At 45.1% G+C, this 23,030-nt stretch overlaps 1 protein-coding gene across 12 annotated transcripts in view; it reads right to left on the reverse strand.

Moving 5' to 3' along the window:
• The window catches only part of Eri3 (ERI1 exoribonuclease family member 3), a 136,325-nt gene that overhangs the window by 56,627 nt on the left and 56,668 nt on the right, over positions 1–23,030 (reverse strand). For 7 of the 12 annotated variants that reach the window (XM_029569529.1, XM_029569528.1, XM_029569531.1 and 4 more), the window contains 2 exons: positions 15,487–15,621; positions 9,165–9,237 (listed from right to left, as the gene is read on the reverse strand). In XM_029569529.1, coding sequence (XP_029425389.1) covers positions 9,165–9,237; positions 15,487–15,621 — 208 coding nt within the window. The remainder of the gene's footprint in view (positions 1–9,164; positions 9,238–15,486; positions 15,622–23,030) is intronic. The other 5 variants (XM_008845410.3, XM_008845411.3, XM_008845408.3 and 2 more) reach the window with 1 other exon arrangement.

Raw genomic sequence — 23,030 nt, forward strand, 5'->3', positions numbered from 1 at the left:
TTTCCAAAACACTCTGTAGGGTTCTAGGTATTTACTTCTCTGTTTTCATTTTCTTCTGGGGTTTGTTCTTTTTTTTTTTTTTTTCCTAAATCAGCTTCTTAACAGCCCTAGCTGAAGGGCTCTGTGGCTAATACCATGCAGCCATCCATCTAGAAAGGTTTCAAAACAGCAACCTGATGCATTGTTTTGGATCTTTCCTGGCTGCCTGTTTCCCAGATGGCTTGGCCACTCACTGAAGCTTTGTATTTGCATCACTTGGACCTGCTGACTGGCCTATGGCCCCCAGCAAAGAACTTCATTAAGGCCAAGAATTTATTCCTCCATAAGCCCTTAATTTATTACTGCGCTGATTGGGTCTCTGAATGCTCCAAGGTCAGGAAAAGTCACACTCAATCATAGAGAACAACTCCCTTCAGCAGTTTCTCTTGCTGTCCCCTTCCAGGGAAAGGGAGAAACAATGTTTCTTGGAGAGACCCAAAAATGTCTCCTCTTTCACCTCACTTTCTCTCTAACAGTTGGCCCCAAACTCATCCTTTCAAAGTATACAGAAACTGTAGCAGGGCCTGGGGTAGGTGGCAAAGGGAAAGCGGAGCCACGATCTTCACAACCTGGTTTGTCTGGCTGTTCAATTCTAGACAGCAGGACACCTCCCTCCCTCCGGCCTGGTGCTAGACAAGACTGGAGAGCCCTGCCTGCCAGACTCAGAATCCTTCCTTCTAAGGCTGCCTGCTCACTTTCCCCAAAGCCCACCCAGAGAGGATAAGAGGAAATTCCTGACAATTTACAGGTATGTGGACACACACCTGCATAGCTTGGTCTGCATATACATACCCTGTTTATGTATATGCGGGCATATGTCTGTACAGTCATTTATACCTACCTGTGTATATATTCACACATAACTTTCTGGAGGTCTCACCCAACTTGTTTCATGATTCCTTACTTAGAACATTCTTTTCTACCTAACCTTGGCTGCTACTTCTGTGGCTGTACTTTAGAACTTCATCAATACTTCATTTTGTAAATCTTGGGTGCTAGGAATCTGAACTCTGGTCCTCATGCTTACATGGCAAGCACTTTACCAAATGAGCCACCTTAACACTGCCTAGAACTGTTCTCAAGTCAGTTCCCATATCTATTTATCAAAGGGACAGAAATCCTCTCCTACCTACCTTCCTTCCTTGAGACTTCCAGACCTCCCTATTAGTTGCCAGCAAATTGTTCACCTTCTTGTCTCACAGGTAAAAACAAAAGGCTTCAGACAGGAACTACCTCAACTTGTCATCACTCGATCAGCAAGTCTGTGGATACAGACCTGTACCCATCTTCTACTTCCTCCATCATGACAAAGAGGGAGATCTTCCTCCCATTTCCTCTCACCTTCTCAAAGGTCTCCCTGCTGACTCACTCCCTCTCAGTCCTTCACCTTCAGCCTTGTCTTCTCTAATATGCCTTCCATCTCAAAATAAAAACTACCTCAAACCCCATAAGGGCCTTAACACAGTTCTTGCCCTTTTTCTTCAAGATCACATTTCCGAAAACATTCAAATTTCTCTATCTCCTTTCCTTTCTTATTTTTCTGCCCAATTCACTCTCATTTGATCCTATCCTTATCTTGTACTCACAACTTCACTAAGGACACAGGAGTCCTTGTAACTAGGTCTGATGCCCGTATTTTCATCTTGATATTATGTAGCCCTTTATCAACTGAAAACACTTTATCTTGGCTCCTGGAATATCACAAGCATGGCCCTTCTGTCTGTACACCAATGAAGCACTGAGTGCTTCATCATCACTCTATGCCTTGGTTTTCTAATCTCACAGGAGGGTTACGAGGATTAGATAATGTGGGACATAAACCTAGTGTCTAGCACAATGCTGTTTGATACAAATATAAAGTAGATACATATGAATACAGTGGTCACATTGGAAGATATAAATGTGAAATTATTTAATAATACAACCACACATTTTTTCAACATGACAGCAATGTAAGAATTATGGGCTATTTTTCCTTTTTACATGTCAAGTCTGATAAGTAACTTAATACTTTTATCATATTTCAGTTGGGAAGCTAAATTTTTTTTTAATTTTTATTTTCATTTTGTGTATGAGTGTATTGCCTGCATGTATGTAAGTTCACCCATGTTGTGCAATGCCCATGGAGGTCAGAAGAGAGTGTCAGATCCCCTGAACTGGAGTTACAGTTGTTAGCTGCCATGTGGGTGCTGGGAATGGAACTTGGGTCCTCTGCAAGAGTGGCCAGTGTTCTTAACCAGAGTCATCTCTCCAGCCCAGGAAGCTAAATCTATATCAGAAATAATCAGTATTTAGACTTTGTGCAATTAATAGTTTAAAACATAAAGTCACTAAGTCAAGTGGTTCTAAAGTTTCCAACTAAAATTGATTAAAATATAATAAATATTAAAAATTAGTCCTTGATCAGACTCTGCATTTCAGCAGTCTACTGCCACACAGACTAGTGGGAATGCTATTGGACAACACAGGTGCTAATGATTGTCTGTTCCCTCCAAACTTCATACCGACATATAATTGTAGTGTGTTGGTATTGACAAGTGGGGGTCTTTTTTTTTGGCATTTTTTTGGTATTTTTGAGATGGGGTCTCCCTGTAGCCCCAGCTGGCCTGGAACTTGCTCTGTAGACCAGGCTGACCTCGAACTCACAGAGATCTGCCTGCCTCTGCCTCCTGAGTGTTGGGATTAAAGGCGTGCGCCACCACGTCCAGCCAGAAGTGGGGTCTTTTAAGAGATGATTGAGATGCTGGGCACTGCTTTCATGAATGGATCAATGCCATTCCTGCAAGAGGGGGTTGTTTTAAGAGTAGAGATGGACTATCTTTTCCTCTCTCTGTCTCATGTGCTCTCCTGTCATGTGAAGCCTTCCCGCATTATGAGGCTACAAGAAGGTCCTTACCAAATGAGGACTCTGGATCTTGGATATCTTAGTCTCTGGCAGAACTATGATCCAAATAAACTTCTGTTGTTTATAATTGACCAGGTCTGTTTTGCTCTGTCATAATGGCAGAAAGTGAACTAAGACAATGGGTCTAGCATATAATATGCAACTAACAAACAGTAACAATTGCCACTAGAGATCACTCCTCCTTCTGACTCTTCATTTTCTATCAGATGTTGGTTATTTCTCAGTTTTCTTTTCTGAATTTCCTTTTCTTCTCACCTTTTATACTCTTCTTTGGAAATGCTATGCGTTCACTGCTATTCATACACCAATAACTTGTCCACATCAGTATCTCTTATCCAGCCCTCACCCTTTAAGCCCAGACATATTCAACTACCTCTTCAATTGATTCACAAGACTGTCTCAAAAACAGCTAAACTCAATAGCCCACACCAAGTTTTCTTCTCATCACAGAGCATCTACTCCTTCCACTATGACAGAAAATTCATCCAGTTTACCCAGTTGTTCAAACCATAAACCCTGGGGGCCATCATGGTCTCTTCTGTCATTCTCAATTCTCACAACCAATCACCATTTTCTGTTTATTACGCAGTCAGTGCTGCTGTAACACTCATTTTAAAAGAACAAATTCGGGGCTGGAGAGATGACTCAGCAGTTAAGAGCACTGGCTGCTCTTGCTGAGGACCAGGGTTCCCAGCACCCACATGGTGACTAACAACCATCCATAAATCCAGTTCCAGGGGATCCAATACCCTCTTCTGACCTCCTCAGATATTGCATGACACAGATGCACTTACATACATGCAGGCAATACACTCATTAACATAAAATTTTAAAAAACTTTAAAAAGAATAAAATTGTTTGAGTATAAGTGATGTATTAAGGAATAACTTAGCATAATGTCAGTTGTGCATGTGTTTATGTCATTTTTCCAAAAGTTATATTAAGATATTCCAGATGTGATAGCATGCGCCTATAATCCCAGCACTTAGGAGGTAGAAACAGAATTCCAATTTCTAGACAAGCCTGGACTACAGTTAGATCCTGACTCACAAACAAACAAAGATGTAAGAGATACCGGAAACTAAACCCAGTGGAATGGATCATATAAAATGCATGCATGCACACCTGAAACACTTTAACAGCCTAGCCATTGAGACCATACATGTTACAGCCCACCCCACATCCTATAACCTTCCATTTGATTTCAGAAAATTTTTTCCACCACTTCACAATAACTCAACAAGCTGACCCTTCTTATGTCCATTTCTACATGCAAACTTTGGTTTTTTTCCAAAGTAAAATGCTATATTTATTATAGCATTTATGTATTTCTTAATCATTCAATTACAGACTATGCTATCTTATTAAAAATTCAAGTCCTATCCTTGTTTTACATGTTACTATGGAACTTTTGCATGTTGTACTTCTTAGTGCTAGATTTCTACTGCATGGCTTTCCTTAGTATAAGAGATTTTGTTGTTTTAGTTTGGTTTTTTAAATTTTTTATTTTTTGAGACAGGGGCTTATTCTATAACCCAGGTTGGCCTTGAGCTCAGTGTATAGCCTGGGTTGGCCATAAACTAAAGACACTCCTCCTGTCTCAGCCTCCTGAGGGCTAAAACTACAAGCATTGGTGACCACACCAAGACAGTATAGAGATTTGTAGGAACCTGTATGTCATACACTCCTCCTGTCTCAGACCCCTGAGGGCTAGAACTACAAGCATTGGTGACCACACCCAGACAGTATAGAGATCTGTAGGAACCTGTCTGTCATACACTCCTCCTGTCTCAGCCTCCTGAGGGCTAGAACTACAAGCATTGGTGACCACACCCAGAAAGTATAGAGATTTTTAGGAACCTGTATGTCATACCATAGTAAAACTGAATTCCATTCAACATTCTTCAATCTGTCCATTTCTCTATCTTCCCACTGTTATCAGACTAATATAAGTAACTATCGTGTTCCTCCTTGACTACAGCAATGGTCTAATTCTACAGTTCTCAACCAGGGACAGTACTTTCCCATTCCCACTTCTCTGGGCTATTGGAAATCTCTCTCTGTGCATATGTGTACACACTTTGGTTATACAATGACTAGAAGAGAGGCAGCAGTAGTATTCAGAAAAGGGGCCAGGAATGCTACAAGTTTGGCAGTGTCACTCATATAATGATTTGTCCCACCTAAAAAGGCCAAATGCAGCCCCATTAGGAAAAACCAGTAACTGGTCTCTCATGGTTCCCTCTATTCTACAGCCAGAGAGCTTTGTGAAAAAAATGCAAGCGAGATGAGCATGGTGGCTAACACTTATAATCCTAGCACTCTGGAGGTTAAGGCAGGAGGACTTGTAGGCTCTAGTCAGCCTGGGTTATAGCATGGAATCTTGTCTCAAACAAAACAAAATAAACAAAAACAAATGAGATGATGTTTCTCTTAATACCCTTTAGTAGCTTCCCCTTACCCTAAAGATAAGAGCCAAAATCAAAATACGGTCTACAAGCACCTGCCTTTCCCTCTAGCTTCAACTCATACCACACCTCTCCTCTTCCCATATTCCCCAGGCTTTGGCTGTCATTCATTCAACAAATAACAATTAAGTACCTGTGTGCCATGACCCATTCATCTCTATCTTCCTAGCTTCAATGAAGATGTCAGGCTTCTCCTCCCCTTATAGGGCCTCCCCACATGCTGCTTCCCATGCTTAGCTAATCCCTCCTTCAGAATGAAGTTTAGATATGCTTTCTCAGGAAACTATTCTTGAACTCTACCTCAAGAAATCAAGTTCTTTATTATATGATCCACAACCCTGAACTGTTTTAAACATGTTACTGGGCCAAGTATGGTGGTGCATACCTTTAATCCCATCTCTCAAAAGGCAGAGGCAGATGGATCTCTATGAGTCTGAGGCAAGCCTGGTCTACGTAGTGAGTTCCAGGCCAGCTGGAGGTATAGAGAGATCCTGTCTCACAAAAACAGAAAACAGAAAATGTGTTACTAAATGGAAGTGAAATTATTTGCTCGCTATCCATCTTTTCTGTTACAGTCCCAGATCCTAACACAGTACCTGGCACACAGAAGGCACTCTAGAATATGTGTTTATGGGTGAAGGTGTATGTATGTATTTAGGCTTTTTTGAGACAGGGTCTTCCTGTAGCCCCAGCTGGCCTGGAACTCCCTATGTAGACCAGGCTGGCCTGGAACTCACAGAAATCCGCCTATCTCTGCCTCCCAAGTGCTGGAATTAATGGCATGCACCACCATGCCTGGCTATAAGATGTACATATTTATATATACATATGTCTTTATACTTTATGGATAAGTACATGTGAATAAAGTTATGTCTATGCATATTTCCAAATATTTCTGCAGACGACTATGTTTATGTATGTGCATACACAGGTAACAATATGTACATACAAAATTCTTTTATTTTTTTTCAGAGTGGGTCTCCTTGTAGCCCTAATTGGCCTGAAACTTGTTATGTAGATCAGACTGGCCTCAATGTCAGAGAGATCCACCTGTCGCCTAAGTTCTGGGATTTTAAAGGTGTGTACCACCATACCTGGCTCATACATACACTATTGAATGCATTTGTTCACATGCATACATGTGTGTATTAGTGTGCATATGTACATACATTCTGGCCCCTTAATAACAGGAGTAACCTCCTGGAAGGAGCTGGGAGCAGGTCCCCAAGTCTTTTTCTAAGCTGACAGCTCAATAAAAATCTAAGATCATTCAATGACATTCCAAATGTCAGCAAATAGTGGCTTGCTCCCTTCTGCTACAGGGGAGTAGGTGGAGGTGGGAGATGTAGAAACCTGGCAATTGAAAAGTTGTTCTTTCCTGAGGCAGCCTATACAGTTTCTGGAGACAAGAGGGCAGCTGAAAGACAGCCTTCCATTTCTTCTCAGACTAGAGGCCATGGGAAATGGGAATACAGACTTCTTCCCAGTGGCTCATTTAGTTGTACACCTGGGATATAACGTGGCTGGAGGTTAGAGAGGAAGGGGTCAGACCCCTTGTTTTCCTTGGGTCTGCTTAGTTTACTTCACAAGAAGAAAACATAAGGTCAACTGGGAATAGGCTCCTCAGTTTCCCTTTACACCCATTCCTTCCCTCTGTTTTTGGCAGACCAGGGGAGAACTAACTGAAGAGGCTCAAGATGGCCTGCAGCACCAAGGTGACCCTAGTGTTACCATATGGGTCAGCTGTTGTCCTGCCCTTCTGCCAAGGAACCTAGAGGCAGGGAGCTATCCACACACCAAAAAGTTTAGTGAACTTCACACAGTAATTGTTCATGGTCAGTGCCTGCCTCACCTGGCTGGGCCTTCACATTGCATTTGCTGAGGCCAGCAAGCAGCCTCAGATGAGCTCTGACAACTGGCACACTGTCTTCTGGAACAGCATGCCCATCCACACAGGCATGCCAAATTTCAACCAGGAGAGCCTCTATGGAGCTAGTTCTCAGTGAGGAGGTAGTCAGCAATGGCATACAACTCTATGTCCAGTTTCCCCTGGGCCAGTCACTGGGGACACAGGGAAGAACCAGACTCTGTCTCTGTGCTCCAGATGGACACAATTGGAAGGAAATAAGCATGGACTCAGTTTCAATTGAGTTAATCCATATCCCAAGTCCAAGGAGCTTCACAGCAAGAGAGGCTCAGCAGAAATGATATCTGAATTGACTATTCAAGGAGAAGGAATATTCCTGATGATGACTAGGGGACATTTCATATAGGGAGAAGACCACAGGCCAAGGCTCAAAGATAAAACAGAGATTAGCCTCCTCGGCCAAAGATGAGAAGCATTAAGTGGCAGGGACTCAGTTGCATGGGTGATCAGCAGGAGAGGTGGGTAGGGGCCAAAGAACAAAGAAGCCAGAGTGCTTACAAATACTCACAAAGAAAGAAGCAAGTCCATGGGCATCATAGTGTGGAACAAATACTTATAGAACTGGCTCTCTGTCCACGTATTTGTTTAGCTTCAACCACATACACCAAAAGCAGGCTGTTCTCCCTGCCTATAAAGCATTCTCCTCCTTACATTCATATCCCTATTTCCTTGATTGACCACTGTTAAGATCCAAGTCTTCGGGCTAGAGAGATGTCTCAGCGGTTAAGAACACTGATTGTTCTTGCAGAAGAACTGGGTTCGAATCCCAGCACCCACATGGCAGCTAACTACTGTCTGTAACTCCAGTTTCAGGGGATCTGACAGCGTCTTTTGTCTTCCTTGGGCATTGCATGACATATGTGTACTTACGTACATGCAGGCAATACATGCATACACATAAAATAAAAATAAATAATAAATAAAATATTTTTTTAAAAAAGAGCCAAATCTTCATAATACCTAAGCTGATCTCTGGATGGCCTCTTTTTTCTAAGCTTCCAGGGAGCCTCTACCCTGGCCCCTGATGTGTTTTCTTTCTCCAAGACACTAAGCTGACTGGTAGCATAAGGCAGACACTGAGGCTGCTCCATCAGAATGGACTTGTGGGATCATTCTCCTACTGTTTTAGGCCTCCTGGAACAACAATTTCTCCAGAGCAAGAAACTGAGACGTTTGCTCCTACACATTCTCCCTTCTGCTTTCCTAGGAAGCATAGCACATGCTTGGGAAGGAGAGCTTTCTAGGTGATTCATTCTTTACCAGGGCACTATCCTGGCTACACAGGGTCCTTTGAGGCCTATAGCCCCATGCTAACACTCTTAAGTCTACAGTGCTGTATTAGTGCCAAGCTACTCCTTTGTATCCCAAAGGGACTGGATTCCAGTTTCTGTAGTCTTCCCCTATGTGATCAAGGCTCTGCTGGGACCAGGTGAGACCAGAGCCATGTTAGACAAACCCCTCTTCCCAAATAGAGGGGATATGAAAGTGTCATGTGGCTCAGAGGCCACACTCACAAGGACAGCCAAAAAAAATGCCTTCTCAAAGGCTCAGTTAGGACCAAATGTCTCCTAGTGACGACACAGTTCAGCTCACAGATTCAGCTCTGACTGAAAACTCTAGAAAAAAATACCTGTAGCTGGGACTTCTGTATATGACTGGAGGAGAATAAGTAGGACTCTACCTAGTCCTGACCCTCAAGAAGCTCTCCACTCCCAGAAATAGCAATATTTCAGTGCACATTACTTAGGAAAGAAAAAGAAAGAATACTGAGAAAAGAGAACAAAAAGAAAGGCAACCAAGGCCCTGGGTGGGGTTCACAGAGTACCTTTTTCAGATTAATCCATTGCTTGAAGTAATCTGCCACTGGCAAACCCAAGTAATGGCACTGGCCTGGGAGCCTAGAAGAAAAGGAAGAGAGAATGTTGGATACATATATGTCCCAAGTGTGGAGTCTTAGGCTACAAAGTCCAATAAAGTCTACAGAATAGACACATCACAAAGGTCAATATGTCAGCACCATGGATACTGGGCTCAGAACTATCCCTCAGATCCAAATGTAAGCGCTGGGAGACACAACACAGAACAATATCAGCAGTTACCATTTTCTAGTATGTTGTTCTATTTTTAGTATGTTAAGTACCTTACTTACATTTTTCCTCATAGTGATGTTGTGTGGTAGATATTATTGTTTATTGTGTTCTACTTTTCAGACAGGGTCTCATGTAGCCAAGGCTACCTTCAAATTCAATATATAGTCAAGGATGATCATGAACTTCTGGCTGTCCTGTCTCCCCTCTGATTACAGTGCCATTTTACCCATGCATATCAGATCATCAAACGTGTAATGCCTAACAAGGGGCAGCAACTTATAATTCAAAAAGAGCTAACTATACATATAAAGAACTGTGTTTTTAGAAATGGACAGCAAATGAAAATAGTAGTAACCTTAAGTTGGAGTGGAGGAACATGTGGAAGGACAGAGGAAAATGTCAACAGGAATACAAGCCAGGAAAGATCACAGTGTTTTCTTTCTAAAAGAAATAGCCACAGGCAAGAGCACCTCTGAGGAGTTGTCAGGCAAAAAAGCAAGGTGGTAACCAGGAGGCTAGTGACAGCAGTGGTAGAGATAGTGCTCAAGAGACAGATATAGCAGTTATAAAAGAGGACCCAGTGGCCTGGAAAGTGCCTCTACTATAATTCAAATCTTGAATGACTCCCCAAAGGCTAAAGACTTGTTCCCTAGTCTGTAGTACTACAGGGGAGTGGTAGAGCTTCAGGAAGTAGAGTCTACTTGGAGAAAGCTCATAAGAGGTATGCCATGGTAGGGGAGTTGGGACTCCTGCCCTTCCCTCACTTCCCTCTTTCAACATGAGAGTTGGGGGAAAGAGAGAAGAAGGAAGAGAGAAGGGAGAGAAGAGGAGGAAGGAAGGGAGGTGACTCCAAAGCTTACGCTTTTTCCAACATATCTGTTGTTGTCTTGTTACAGTGGAGAAGCAGACACCAGGAGATAAACAGTCTTTCTCTCCCATGATGCACTGTACTGCCATCAGGGAGAGATGATGGCACAGGCCCAAAGCAACAGGGCCGAGCAGTCATGGACAGAAACCTCTGAAACCACAAGGGGAAAAAACGTAAAAAGAACACAGCCCAAAAGGGAAAGCAGTAGAGCCCAAGTCAAAGATTTGCAGCTTGGGGTAGTGCTACAGTTTGACTGTCTCCAAAGCTCATCTGCTAAACACTTAATGCCCAATACTGAGAGAAGAGACCTTAAAGAAATGAATAGAATTACTGCCATTACTACAGAAATGGGTTAGTTATAGAGGACATGGGCTCCTGTCAAATGGTTGAGATCAGTTCCCTTCCTTTGCGGCTCTATCTCAGCCTCTGCCTTCTCTCTCCTTCCCCACATCCCCACATAAACATTGTGTGCTCTTTTAGCTCATCTGCATTCCACCACAAGATGATGCAGACAAAAGCCCCACAGCAGATGTGGTCCCCTCAATCTTGGTCTTTCTAGCCTCCCGAACTGTAATATTTCTAGACTATCTAGTCTTCACCATTCTCTTATAGCAACACAAAACAGACTGAGACAACTAGCTTCAAGCTACAGAGATAAAAGGTGGTGGTGACATAGAAAGCATGCTTAACACCCAGAGAGGCCAGCATCTGGTTAATTTTGTAACTGGCTTTAAGTTTTATGCAAAAAGCATACTCCTTACTGCATAAACTGGGATAGATTGTTCTGACTGCCTCACTCTTAGTACATTCTTGGAAGTAAGCAGGCTTGGGGGAATGCAGATTTAGATAAAATTCTTGACACATGCTTTGCTGAATTTGAGATGCCTAAGAGACACTGGTAGTGGAAAGATGCCTAGAAAACAGCAAGCTATCCAGTTTAGCAGAGAACTCTAGATGTGGGATATATAGTGTGAATCATTATTGTAAGTAAAATTAAAGCCACAGGAGTAGACCAGCACACCTGAGAGAGTACAGAGTGGGGTGGGCAGAGGGCCCAGGCTTGTGTCTTATTTTACTGAATTAAAATGAAACCACATTTACCAGATCACTGCTGTACACAAGAAACTCACACTTTGTACAGCAGCAGCTCTAGCTTTGGATTTAATTTTAGAACAACCTTCTTGAAATACTAAAGTCTGTCTCTCCATTGCTTTCTTTTTGAAAAAAAAATTTTATTATTTTTATTTTATGTATATAAATATATTGCCTGCATGTGTGTAAGTACATCTGTGCCGTGCAATGTCCAGGGAGGTCAGAAGAGAGCATCAGATTCCCTGGTACTGAAGCTATGGACAGTTGCTAGCCGCCATGTGGGTGCTGGGAACTGAACCTGGGTCCTCTGCCAAGAGCAGCTAGTACTCTCAACCACCGGGCCACCTCTCCAGCCCCTCCATTACTTTCTTAAAACAATTTTTTGATTGATTTTTCTTTTCTGTGTATGAGTATTTTGCCTGTATGTATATAAGTGTACCTGTGCATGTAATACAAGCAGAGGCCAGAACATGGTGTCAGATCTCCTGGAACTAGAGTTAAAGATCAGTGTTAGCCGCATTGTGGGTGCTGGGAACCGAACCCAGGTCCTCTGTAAGTGCAACTCGTGCTCTTAACCATGGAGCCATCTCTCCAGCACCTCTCCAGTACTTTTATCCATTAGTCTAAGGTATCTATTCAGAAACTGCAGAAAACAAAACTTCATTTCTTCCTTGCAAAACCATTCTAAAATCTGAGAGCTCAGAAAGCCTCCCACATAGTTCCCTTCTTCGGGCCACAGGCCCTTATCTCCTCCCAGGGTTCCTCAAGAGACAATACTGTGGGTTAGGACTCTCCCAACTCATCCTCTTTCTCAGAGGTCACATATGCTTATTTCTTCCCCACTTCTTATTGCTTGCAGTCAGCCTAAACTATGGAAGCAATATATAGAAATGTAATATATAAAACTGATTTTTTTAACTTTAAACGTAAATGTCAGAGAGTGGTCAAACACGTTGAGAACTAGAAAACCCAATGGACTTCCTAATATGGAGGTCACAAGTGATCTTGGTGAGTCCAGTGTCAATGTCAGAAGGCCAAATGAGGGAGGGGAGAGGAAAGAACCACTTAAGAGAATGGAGATTACAAGTACAGACTCCTTTTCTTAGGAATTCTGGCTATGAGAATCCAGTTGAAATGGCAAGTTTAGCTCAGAAAGTTGAAGGAAGTCCAGCCTTCCGTCCATCACCTTTCAAATACTTGACAGATGCTAAACAGGAAGTTGACTTCCATGCTTCAGGTAAAGACTCACTTTTATGAGACCCATGATATTTTTCTTGAGGGGCAGAGTCCTCTCAAACATGCAGGTGGCACAGTGACACTAACTATAACTAGCTAGTTTTCTGGAAGACAATTTCTGGAGAAATTCAAGAGTATGAAGGGATGTCCAGAGAAGGTATGTCTATGTAGGGCTAAGGACCAGATATCATCAGGTTGAGACTAAAGGATGAAAGGCAACCTAGGAAGCTATAATGAATTGCCTGGGAAGCAAAACTAACCAAACTGCATGAATCATCTTATTCCCTTTTCTTTCTTTTGTGTTCCTTATCCTTGGTGTCCAAGCTCAGCTATTTTAGAAAAATTACTTTGAGATCTGGGAGTGAAGAGGCCATCAGAAGAAGAAACGGAACAGGGAGACTGACCAGAAAAGGGCAGGGAACCTCTAATCTTATTTTCCCATAGCCAACCTCAGCATCTCCTGATTGCTAAAGCACAGGCCAGGAGGCCTATTGGTTCTGGCCAGCCCTAGGGGATAAGCGGCTTCCTCTTCTGTAAGATTTCAAGAGTACGCAACAGCTAGAGACATTACCATCAGGTTAGGAAGGGTCTAGCTCAGTAGGGACCTGCCTACCTCTCTTGAAGGACCATCTATACCACAGGAGTCACTGTAAAGACAGACTAGATCATGGCTCAGCAGCAGTCCTGAGTGCCACTCTGTACCCTCTGTCTGACTGGAGCATTGTCAGGTGGGGTTGGGGTGGAAGTGATGGTATGTCAGTGTCATTCAGGAGCTCTATGCATGAAATTGTCAGATTGGGTTGCTGACTGATCCTCTCAATGTTCCAGCCCTGTGATTCTAAGCACAAACAGGGTCCAGGTTCATCTTCACACAGAGTCAAGAGTTAGAACTTGAACTCCCAGGTGTCTCATGGGATAACAGCTATACATCTCTATCACACACTCCTTCCTACCCCAGCTTAGAGAGCACAAAAAGATTAACACTTGAGCAAGGTGGGTTAGAGTGGTTACCATCTACACAAAAGAGGAAACTGAAGTTCAGTGAAGAAAAGGGTTTTGCTCAGTCATACAATCCAAGAACAGAAGTAGAAATGGACTGAGGCTTCTGACTGCACAGGTACGAGTTGCATCGATTCATCTAGAGTTCCAGAGAGTCCCTGAGAGGGCAAAGCCTGGGGCCTGACAGAAGCAGGTAAGATGGTTAACTGCTCAAGGTCATACTTTTATTCAATATTCTTAGGAGCCTAAAGCCAGGGTCACTAGGTACTAGTAGACACATGGTTCCACTAATTTGGAAAAGAAAAGGGTAAAAGACCCTCTGCAAAAGAGTCTAAATGCTGTTAAAATTTCTACCAGCTATTGATCCCAAGAAAAGAGCCACTGGCAGTGGGCCCTGGACTAGCCTGGGGGCATGAACGTGCAGGCAAGTTTATGGTGCCCAGGTCTCTATGCAGCTGGATTCACTGGGCACAAAGCTCCCTAAATGCCCAAACATCATCTGCTCATGCTTATTACTGTTGCCCAATGAAATTTTATGCACCGAGTCCACAGGTGTGATTTCCCCTTCTTTATGAGGGTTGGAATGACATCACTGATGGCCAATAGAAAAGACCCAATTATGTCCAAGCCATAAAAAGGAATGGGTTTTTTTTTCCCCCCACCAAATCAAAACTTCCTTCAGTTTCATGAATAGAAAGAAGGGGCCCCCTTTAAGGAAGACGTGCCCCCCCCCCCGCCACAGCCATACCAATCCTGCCTATGGGCTCTAAACCAAGGTACATGATCACTTTTCAAATAGTATGGGCTAGGGCTAGAAAGGGCCTTTACCTCAGCATTTACCCTGTGTCCTGCTCTTATCACACTGGCCCCTCAGGTCACCAGAACAGAGCCTCAAATCCTATCTTCAGCTGCTTGACAGGCTCCTTCCTTCTAAATCAGGGGGAAATTAGAAAAGATGAGGGGCTCCTCAAGTTTCCCTGTTGATCCTTTTGAAGTCTGCTTCAGCTTAGAAAGAAGAGAATTATATGGGAGGACAGGATTGTAGGAAACGCTCCCTCCCCACAAGCACTGACAACAAAGCAAAAGGACGCCTGCCTTCTCTAGCCCAGCCCTCATTCAGTCCTACCACCTGCAACTGAACCACTCTGGTCTGGCCCAGACGGTCCTGATGGCAAACAGGTGTGGCTAGCTTGGCGCCAGGCAAAGCAGGGGAGCAGCTCATTAAGGGAATACCCACCCCCCTTGCTAATGGGTATGGCCAAGGTGGAACCATTGTGAGCAGGGGCTCAGTTTTAAAGATGAGGTGAACAGAGCTGGTGGGGGCAGGGAGCTGCTAGGTTTAAGTGAAGGAGACCACAGAGGTCTGAGAGACAGATTGGCAGCTAGACACCAACAGGCAGGTCCAGCAAGAGAGCTGGCACCTGTGCTGGAAAAGGTCACAGACATTATTCTTTACATGCTTTTATCTCTTCAAGTCTTACCAATAAACACACTTTTGGGAGTCTGACTTTCAGAAGATTCAAGACCTTAATGAGGGGACTAGCAGTCTATAGGAGTCATCCTGTACTCCTTTCTGCCTCTTAGAAAAAAACATGGGACCTGGATCTCAAAATGTGGTGGACTGTCCATCTCGGTGCCCAGCAGCACTGGGATGTGCACAGACTGCTCATCTGCATGGAGCACTGTGTTCCTGTGACATGCAGACAAGGGCATCTCAAAAGTCGTGAGTGAACTGTGGAGTCACAGAGGCCTAGCCTTGGGAAGGAGTGGGCCCAGAGAAGCCAAAGAGATCCTGCTGGGATATCCTGAGCTCCTTCATTTTGTGTAAGATTGCCATCTTGGTGAGCCATCCCAGGCCTCACCGTGGCCGGGGCCAGCAGTTCCAGGAAGAGCTGATCTCAGAGGAACACACCCATATAATCCTGGGAAGCTCCAGTTCAGACTTATCTTGCTTTTGTGACTGCTTATCTGGCTTCTGTACCTGCTTGCTTGCCCACCTACAGGAACAAACATGTAACTGCTTGTGTTTGAGTAAATCTTGTACCAAGACATGGGCTTTACCTTTAAAAGCTTTACTTTCCTCTGAGTAACTGCTGCATTCTCTAAATTGGCTCAGAGAGTGCAGTTGCTGGCCAGCTAAATCTTAAACCAACCAATCAGGATACGAACTTTACCTTTAAAAGCTTTACTTTCCTCTGAGCAAGTGTTGCATTCTCTAAATTGGCCCAGAGAGGTTAGTCGCTGGCCAGCTAAATAAATTCGGCTGATTCGGAACTTTTTGAGTCTGAGTGGTCTTTTCTCCAGTGATCTCAAATTCTGTAACGCTGCAAAGAGAAACCTCTGGGGTGTGTGCGGCTTGCTTCCAGCCAGTTTCCTCCTATGCCCATTCCAAAACAAGCACTCTCAAAGAGTGTTGTCATCAGCTATCCTACATCTCAGAACTGCCACAATTTCCTACACTAACCTGTTTGTGCAGAGACTGAGCCTCAGGAAGGCCACCATGCTCCTTGGAGCCCAGTCTACTAACTAGGAAGGGTACAAGTCTGCATGATGTTGAGTCTACATTCAGCATGTGCCAGTTACACCAGCCTGGGCAGCACTTAGCTGGGGACATGCCTCTTTGTCTTTCCTGCTTCCATTCCCCACCCAGAGGAGATAAACAGAGCCCAGGTGATGAACGGCCAGCCTTTCACGATCACTTTTCCTCAAGTTGAGTAGAGTAGCTAGTGATGGATGGGCTGGAATTTGGTTATCAGGAAGGGCTGTCAGCCAGAGGTGCCTATCTCCTCCCCCACTACGCAGGGCATCATTACACTGTGGCATTGAGGTAAAATATGACCAAGGGGAGGGAAGAAAGAAAGAGGGGAAGGCTGAGCTTACACACAGAGCAAATTGAGCAACAATGAGAGCAGGCATGAGGCTGGGACGTTAGTTATCTGCCTGTGACACCTTTTATCTTTGCACAAATTGGTCCTTCCTCCCCCACTGCATCCTCTTATACAAACAGAGGCAGACACAATGTGTCACCATTGCAATAGCACAGCAATTTAACCCGAATTAGTGAGGGGGTCAAGCTAGGAAATAGGGGTTTCTCATTTCAACAGGTTCCTGTCTCAGCTCTAAACCACATTGTGGGGAGGAAGGTAGAGAAAAAGCAGACTCATAATTGAATTCACTCACTTGGCTATTGCTGGTGTATAAAAAATTAATGTTCAAGCCTTCTACTGATCAAAGCTGGTTAGTTTCCTTCTTAACTGCAAGATGCACCACATCAGAAGACACAACACAGGCCTACCCCAGGCAGGCCTAGCCCTCAGTCAGTGTTAGGAATTGGCAAGAAAAGGGAGAAACAAAAAGATGTCCAAGTCAGAAGCCAAGGACTGGAAGCCTACAGGGCAGGCTTCAGGGGACTGCTAGGTGTGGGGGCAGACTGAGAACTAGAAGGTTATAGGTACTGATCATATCAAATGTGGTTCTTGATGGTTCAAGAATACACTTAAATCTATAGACCAAAAAAAGCACTCTTGCTCAACCCTTCAACAGAAGGTGTGGCAATCTGACAGACTTCCAGTCTGTTGTGCCTGGAATGGCAGCACTACTGGCACTGATAAGGCTCAGTGAGCTGGGAAGAGAGAAGCCTGGTCTCCCCAGTGATCCTCCCCTATGGTGGGGCCTGGAACATTGGAAAGCTCGACCTCAGGGGTAGGCAGTACAGTTCACCCACCATTCTGCTCTATGGCTCTACTGTACTAAGGCACAACTTGCTCAAGTAATCATGTATCCTTGAGTAATCAACATCCCCTCCATGTCCTCTGTGAGGGTTAAAGGAGTCAGCCAACAGAAACATGTTTTGAAACTGAGGACTCGAGAGAATTCTGGTTAGAAGATCAGCAGACACCAAACCTCCAGCAGCCTTTGGAGATGCTTCTGGGTCACTTGAATTAATAAGACCTTAGCCACAAAAAAAAATATACTGGAGAAGCATGGCTGGGGGCAAAAGGTAAAGAGGAAGTTCGAGAATCACTTAGTAGCTTCAAAAATGAATTCCTAGATACCTCGACTAAGGGGATGGAAGAGAAATCTAAGGATTTAATGTTTAAATTCAAAGAATAAGCACACAATTGCTAGGGAACAAAAGCCTAGACCCCACTCTAGATACAAAATGGGAGAACATTCTACCTTTACTGACCATCACACATTTTAATGATCACTGCTAAGACCTGAGATGCTCAAAGTAGTGGCTATTCAAGTCTGATTCCTATAGTCATAGGCTCCCAGGCCCATCTGGGAGATAAGCACAGCCTAAACATAACAATATAGAAGTAACTGCTAAGGAAGGTCCTCCTCATTCTCGATGGGGGTAACATCCTAGAATACTTACAGAGACTGAGCTTCAATCCTCTCTGCCCAACAAGCACTCTATGCACATGTGTTCCTGTCCCTCCACTGTTCTGTTTGCTCATAACCCTGGGAGAATGCACTGCCGACTTCTCAGCCCACTTTGCCCCCACACTTGCTCCCATCCTCTGGGATGTCTGCAGGTTACAATTCCAACCACAGGCTTCAGAAAGATGATACACTTGCTGGAGCCTGCAAAGGGTCAGGAGAGAGTAGTGTTTGAAATACCAGCATGACAGCTGGCTCCTTGTCTGTCTCTTCCTCTCCCACCTCCTCCCCAAACTTGTCATGGTACAAGAAGTCTATAAGCAGCCCATCAGCTTTAAATATCAGTGTGCGTGAAGCAGGAGCAGGAGAGCGAGCAAGGGAGAGGGAAGCAGACAGCGAGCGCCTCTGTCGCCACTGCCTGTCAGGGAACACTAATGAATTTCACCACCAGCAGCCATGCTTCAGAAGGGAGTGAGGTAGAGGGTGGGGAGTTTTCCTGGGAGAACTCTCGAAACACTAAAACATCTTTTTCCAAAGCCCTGTTAATATATATTATTGCAGAGTTGAGAACTATGGCCTACCCATGACTTCAAGGAAAGGAAGGTTGGGGCAAGCCCTGCTGTGCTCTCAAACAGGAAGGGGATTACAAGTGTGAAGCTGGGGGAGTCAGCTGAGCCCCACCTCCCCATTAGGATAAGTGACCTCTCGCAAGTCTGCTACCTTGCCTTACTACCACCACCTATGCTTCTCTCATAGAGCCCTTGAGCTGCTCAGTTGGGAGAACGAAGAAGGAACAGCCCCAGGCAGCGAAAGGATAGCTGCTGTGTCTTCCCACCAGAATTTCCACCCATCCCACTTCATCCAACTCCAGCTAACTCCACAAGGGAGGCCATACGGGCCATTCTCCTGAACCTAGGGAAAGTGGGGTGAGAAGACTCTCACACCTGTTCCACAGGAAGCTACTTCCCCGCAGGTGTCAGGAGACAGAGGTAATATGGATCATTTTCCAGAGGGGGAAATGGAGGTTCTGGGTGCTTAGGAGACTTTCCCAAGATCCTCCAGCTAACAAGCAGCAGAGCCAGGACTTGTATCCAAGTCTCCTTTAGTTTGAAAGGCCTTGTTCTTCCTACAATACCATGTAGCTTCTCAGAGGAAGAACTGGTCACGTCACCGTCTCCTGTGTGTCTTCTACTGCCAAACCCTGCCCATCTCTACTCTTTCCCACTGGTATACACGCCTCTCTGGCATGGCATAGGCCACAGCTGCCATGTAGCACTAGGCTGGGCTACAGGCCAGGGTGAACCTAGCCAGGCAGAGAAAGCACTGGGATTGAGCCAGGCCATCACCTGGGAGTCTCCACAGCTCAGAGGACATGGATGCAGCAGAAGCTTTCCCTTGGGTGCCCTCTGCACAACTCTGATCAGCAGTGTCTGATCTGGCAGCAGCAACCCACTGTGTAGGGGGCAAATGACATTTAATTTCCTCTTGGTTTCTCTACAGTACAGATGAAAGGCTGTCACCTGCGTCTGGGTCTGGTAGTGCAGCTGGAAGTATTCCCAGACATGCGGCAAACAGAAACTAGAATGCAGGTGGGTGCACAGGGATGCCCCTTAGGCCAGGCTGCTGGTCCTCCCAAGGAAAACCAACCTCAAATCTTTAGAGCCAAACAGTTGCTCAAAGCCCCCAAAGGCACTAACTATATGTATAGTATCTCCTAATTCTTGGTTTTTACAGCTCACCTACAAGCTACCTCTACTCCCATGTTTCCCCTCAGAACCCACATGAAGCACGCAAGTGCCACAAATACCCAATGGAAAAGTGCAACATGCACTTCCCTAGTACTACAAATGCCCCTTAAAATTCTAGCACTTGTACTTCCCAGTCCCTGCCTAGGCAAACAGTAAGAAAAGCACCTCTCCAGTGTCCTTCCCAAAGCAACTCTGGCAAGAAAGGGCACAGTGCCCACTTGTGTGGTAAATGCTGGAGCTGCCACCAGGATGTGGCCAGAGCTTGTTCCCACACAGAATGTCAGGGAGTAGGATAGGAGAAAGAGGCTGTGCAAATGACAGAAGGCTTCCAGGGCACTCTGGCTAGTGCCCTGGCTAATGAGCTATTTTCTTTTTGGCTAGGGAAACCAGGAACTCCTTAGTAACTTGAGCTGTCTCTAAGATATCCCATTCATTCTAGTATAATTTCTACCTGGCCTATGGCCATCTTGACCCTATGTCTGGGTTGTGTTTGTGTGGCCTACATTGCCCTCTGGAGGCTCTGCAGAGAGGCATCCTCCTAGTGCTTAGGTTCTGGGATGTAGTCAGACCTCTGCTACACACAGGCGCTTAAGGATACAGCTGTTGCACTTAACCTCTGGCTGGGCCCCTCTACCCTGATTCCAGTTCCTGTGATTCCTTCAAGATGTGCAAGCACTCAGTCTGTACAGAGTTCTGCCCCTGGCAAAACAGCACTGGTACAGCTAAGGAGTTTTAAACTGTGTTCGAGGAAGCCCTAGGGTTCTCAGGAGAGAAATCAGGCTACTTCACGGACTAGGGAGGAAGAACTGGGCTTTGTTCTAGCTTCTGCCAGTACAGCTCAATTTACTATTGAACTTTAACACTTTTTTTTTTTTAAGCTGGTCACTAAAAATCACTATCATTCTGCCTCTCTACAGTGTTTCTCTGGCTTCTCACTGTATTTGTTTTATGTCTTTTTTACAGTGTCTTCACAACCTATTTTTCCCTGTAATTAGTTCCACATGTGCTGGTCTTTCTGTCCTGTTCACGTGTGCTCCCACAGCGCCCCCCCCGCCACATTACTTATTGGGCCCAGGACAGGTCTCAATGGGGGCTGATGTAGGCAACTGCTGAATGCCTGCACCTTCAGGATACAGCAGTTAGTGCCTTCCAGGGTGGTTTGCAACAGTATTCCTTAGGAGACCAGCACTGCAGTGAAGGGAACTAACATTTATAGGAAGGTCCTGGTGGAGATGTATGACACAAACCTCTTAAATCAACAAATGGGGCATAACTGGTGCTATGACTATCTAAAACTCACCTCCAAGGAATCAAACACTGCATGTGACCAATTTTGGAGCCAAATGCAACATTCCAACAGGAACTCCTTAGGTATTTCTAAATCCTAAATGTAAGAACATGGGGACACAGGATGAAGCCCATCCCCATCAAGAGCCTGTCTCCTGGCCACACAGCCTAGAAAGGAGTCACAAGTCCCACATTCTAATTTTAGGACTGGAAATGGGGGAAGGCTCTTGGCCCCAACAACCAGGCACACTGCCTGGAATTCCTCCAACCAGATATGGAAGGCAGTAGAGGGTAACAAGGGATGGTGTCCTCCTAGCTAAAGCCACTTGTTAATGGGCCCTGGATTCCTTTATCTCTGGGGAAAGGAAGGTAGCTTCCAGCATTGACAACCCCCTCCCCATGCCTCCCAGTAGGGCCAGGGAGAACAGCCATTAGTGTGTGCCTCAGCAGACAATGGGGAGGAGAAGTCTCCAGAGCAAAGGACAACTGCAGCAATTAGAATGCAGGGAGGTTCAGAAGCTATTTAACTGGGTGACCCCTGAGGTCGCTGCATCTGACTCCCATCCCTGGATAAATATTGTATGAGAGGGGAGGGGGCGAGTGAGGGAGCCATCTCTGTGCAGCTCCTCCTTTCCCACCCGATGTGCTGCCTCTAGCCACACACACCAGGAACATTATTTACAGCCCTGACAGTCAGAGCAATCACTCTGCTAACCAAGAGGGAATGGACAAAGTCGACTTACCAAAAATTGACTATGGCAATTGAAGAAGAAACCAGAGCTTATGGGGGAAGGGAGCTGAGCTTACATAGACATAAGGATCCCTCATCCTCTGGGTCCTGCTGAAGCAGGTACTAGAATCCCAACCCCTAAACCATGGCAGGTGAAGCAGGTCTTAACTGGCTGAGTCAATCAGAGAAATGGGGTATCTGTTCGCCTCTCATCACTACACAGCTGTTCCTTGGCAAAGATGGAGCCCTGGCTACCTGCACAGAGGAAGCCAGACGAGCCTGCAAACCCAGCTGGCCCTTTGCTGACCTGATGGGTAAAGGCCAAGAATAAGAAAGTAAGACACAGCAGACAGGCCAGGGTGGGAGAAGACAGGAATGTCTGAGAGCAGACTGTGCCTCAGCGCCCCATGTGCTGCTCCTGCAGTCCTGCTCTAATGCTCCCTGACATGCCTCTGAAGACAGAGAGCTGTTTGCAGTCAGCACCGTGATTTGTTAGTAATTATTTCCATGGTGTCACATTGCTGTCACTCTGTTAACAAAGAGACAGGCTGCCTCAGGCTGCCTGCAAGAAAGAATCCCAGAGAAAAAGGCCTGTCAGACTCCCGGGATTCTCTGGGCTGGCTGGCTTTCTTCCCCAACCAACATTCTCCCAGGCTTTGGAAGAAACAGTTTTACAGAACTATCAAGTCTGAGTCATGTCACCCTTTAGCCAGGGACACTAAGAATTTATCCTACCCACTCATTGCCACCTTTCCCAAACCTCTACCAAAGCTAAACCCGAGCATTCACAAATCTTTCAGGCACAGGCTACCATGCCAACTGATGGCCTTCAACCCCAGGCTCTCTGACTCCCCTGCCTCACAGACATGTCTGCCCTTCCCAGATGCTCTTAAGAGCCTGACCAAACTGACAGAGTCACCCTTTAGGATGAATGGGATAGGGAGAACAGAGTGGCTGGGAATTTTCCCTTGGCAAATCTAGCAGTCACTTTCAAGAACCAAGTGACCCAGGTACCATTCCTCCAGCTTCCATACACCCAAGCCTCTGAGAGGAGCAACCTCAGGCTGATCTGTCTTTCCCAGGGCCTAGATCTACTTGGCATCTGTACAGAAGAACTGGTGGTCTGCTTCAGTACAAAGTAATGTCTCTATTACCTTGGTTGGGAATTAGAGAACAGAGTGGGAAGCACCGACAAAACAGAGGCCACTCACCTTACAGACACAGGAAGCTGGAGATTAATTCTCCCTTCTCACAG

This window comes from Nannospalax galili, unplaced genomic scaffold, assembly GCF_000622305.1.
Source record: "Nannospalax galili isolate Female #2095 unplaced genomic scaffold, S.galili_v1.0 scaffold1402, whole genome shotgun sequence".
NCBI lineage: Eukaryota > Metazoa > Chordata > Mammalia > Rodentia > Spalacidae > Nannospalax > Nannospalax galili.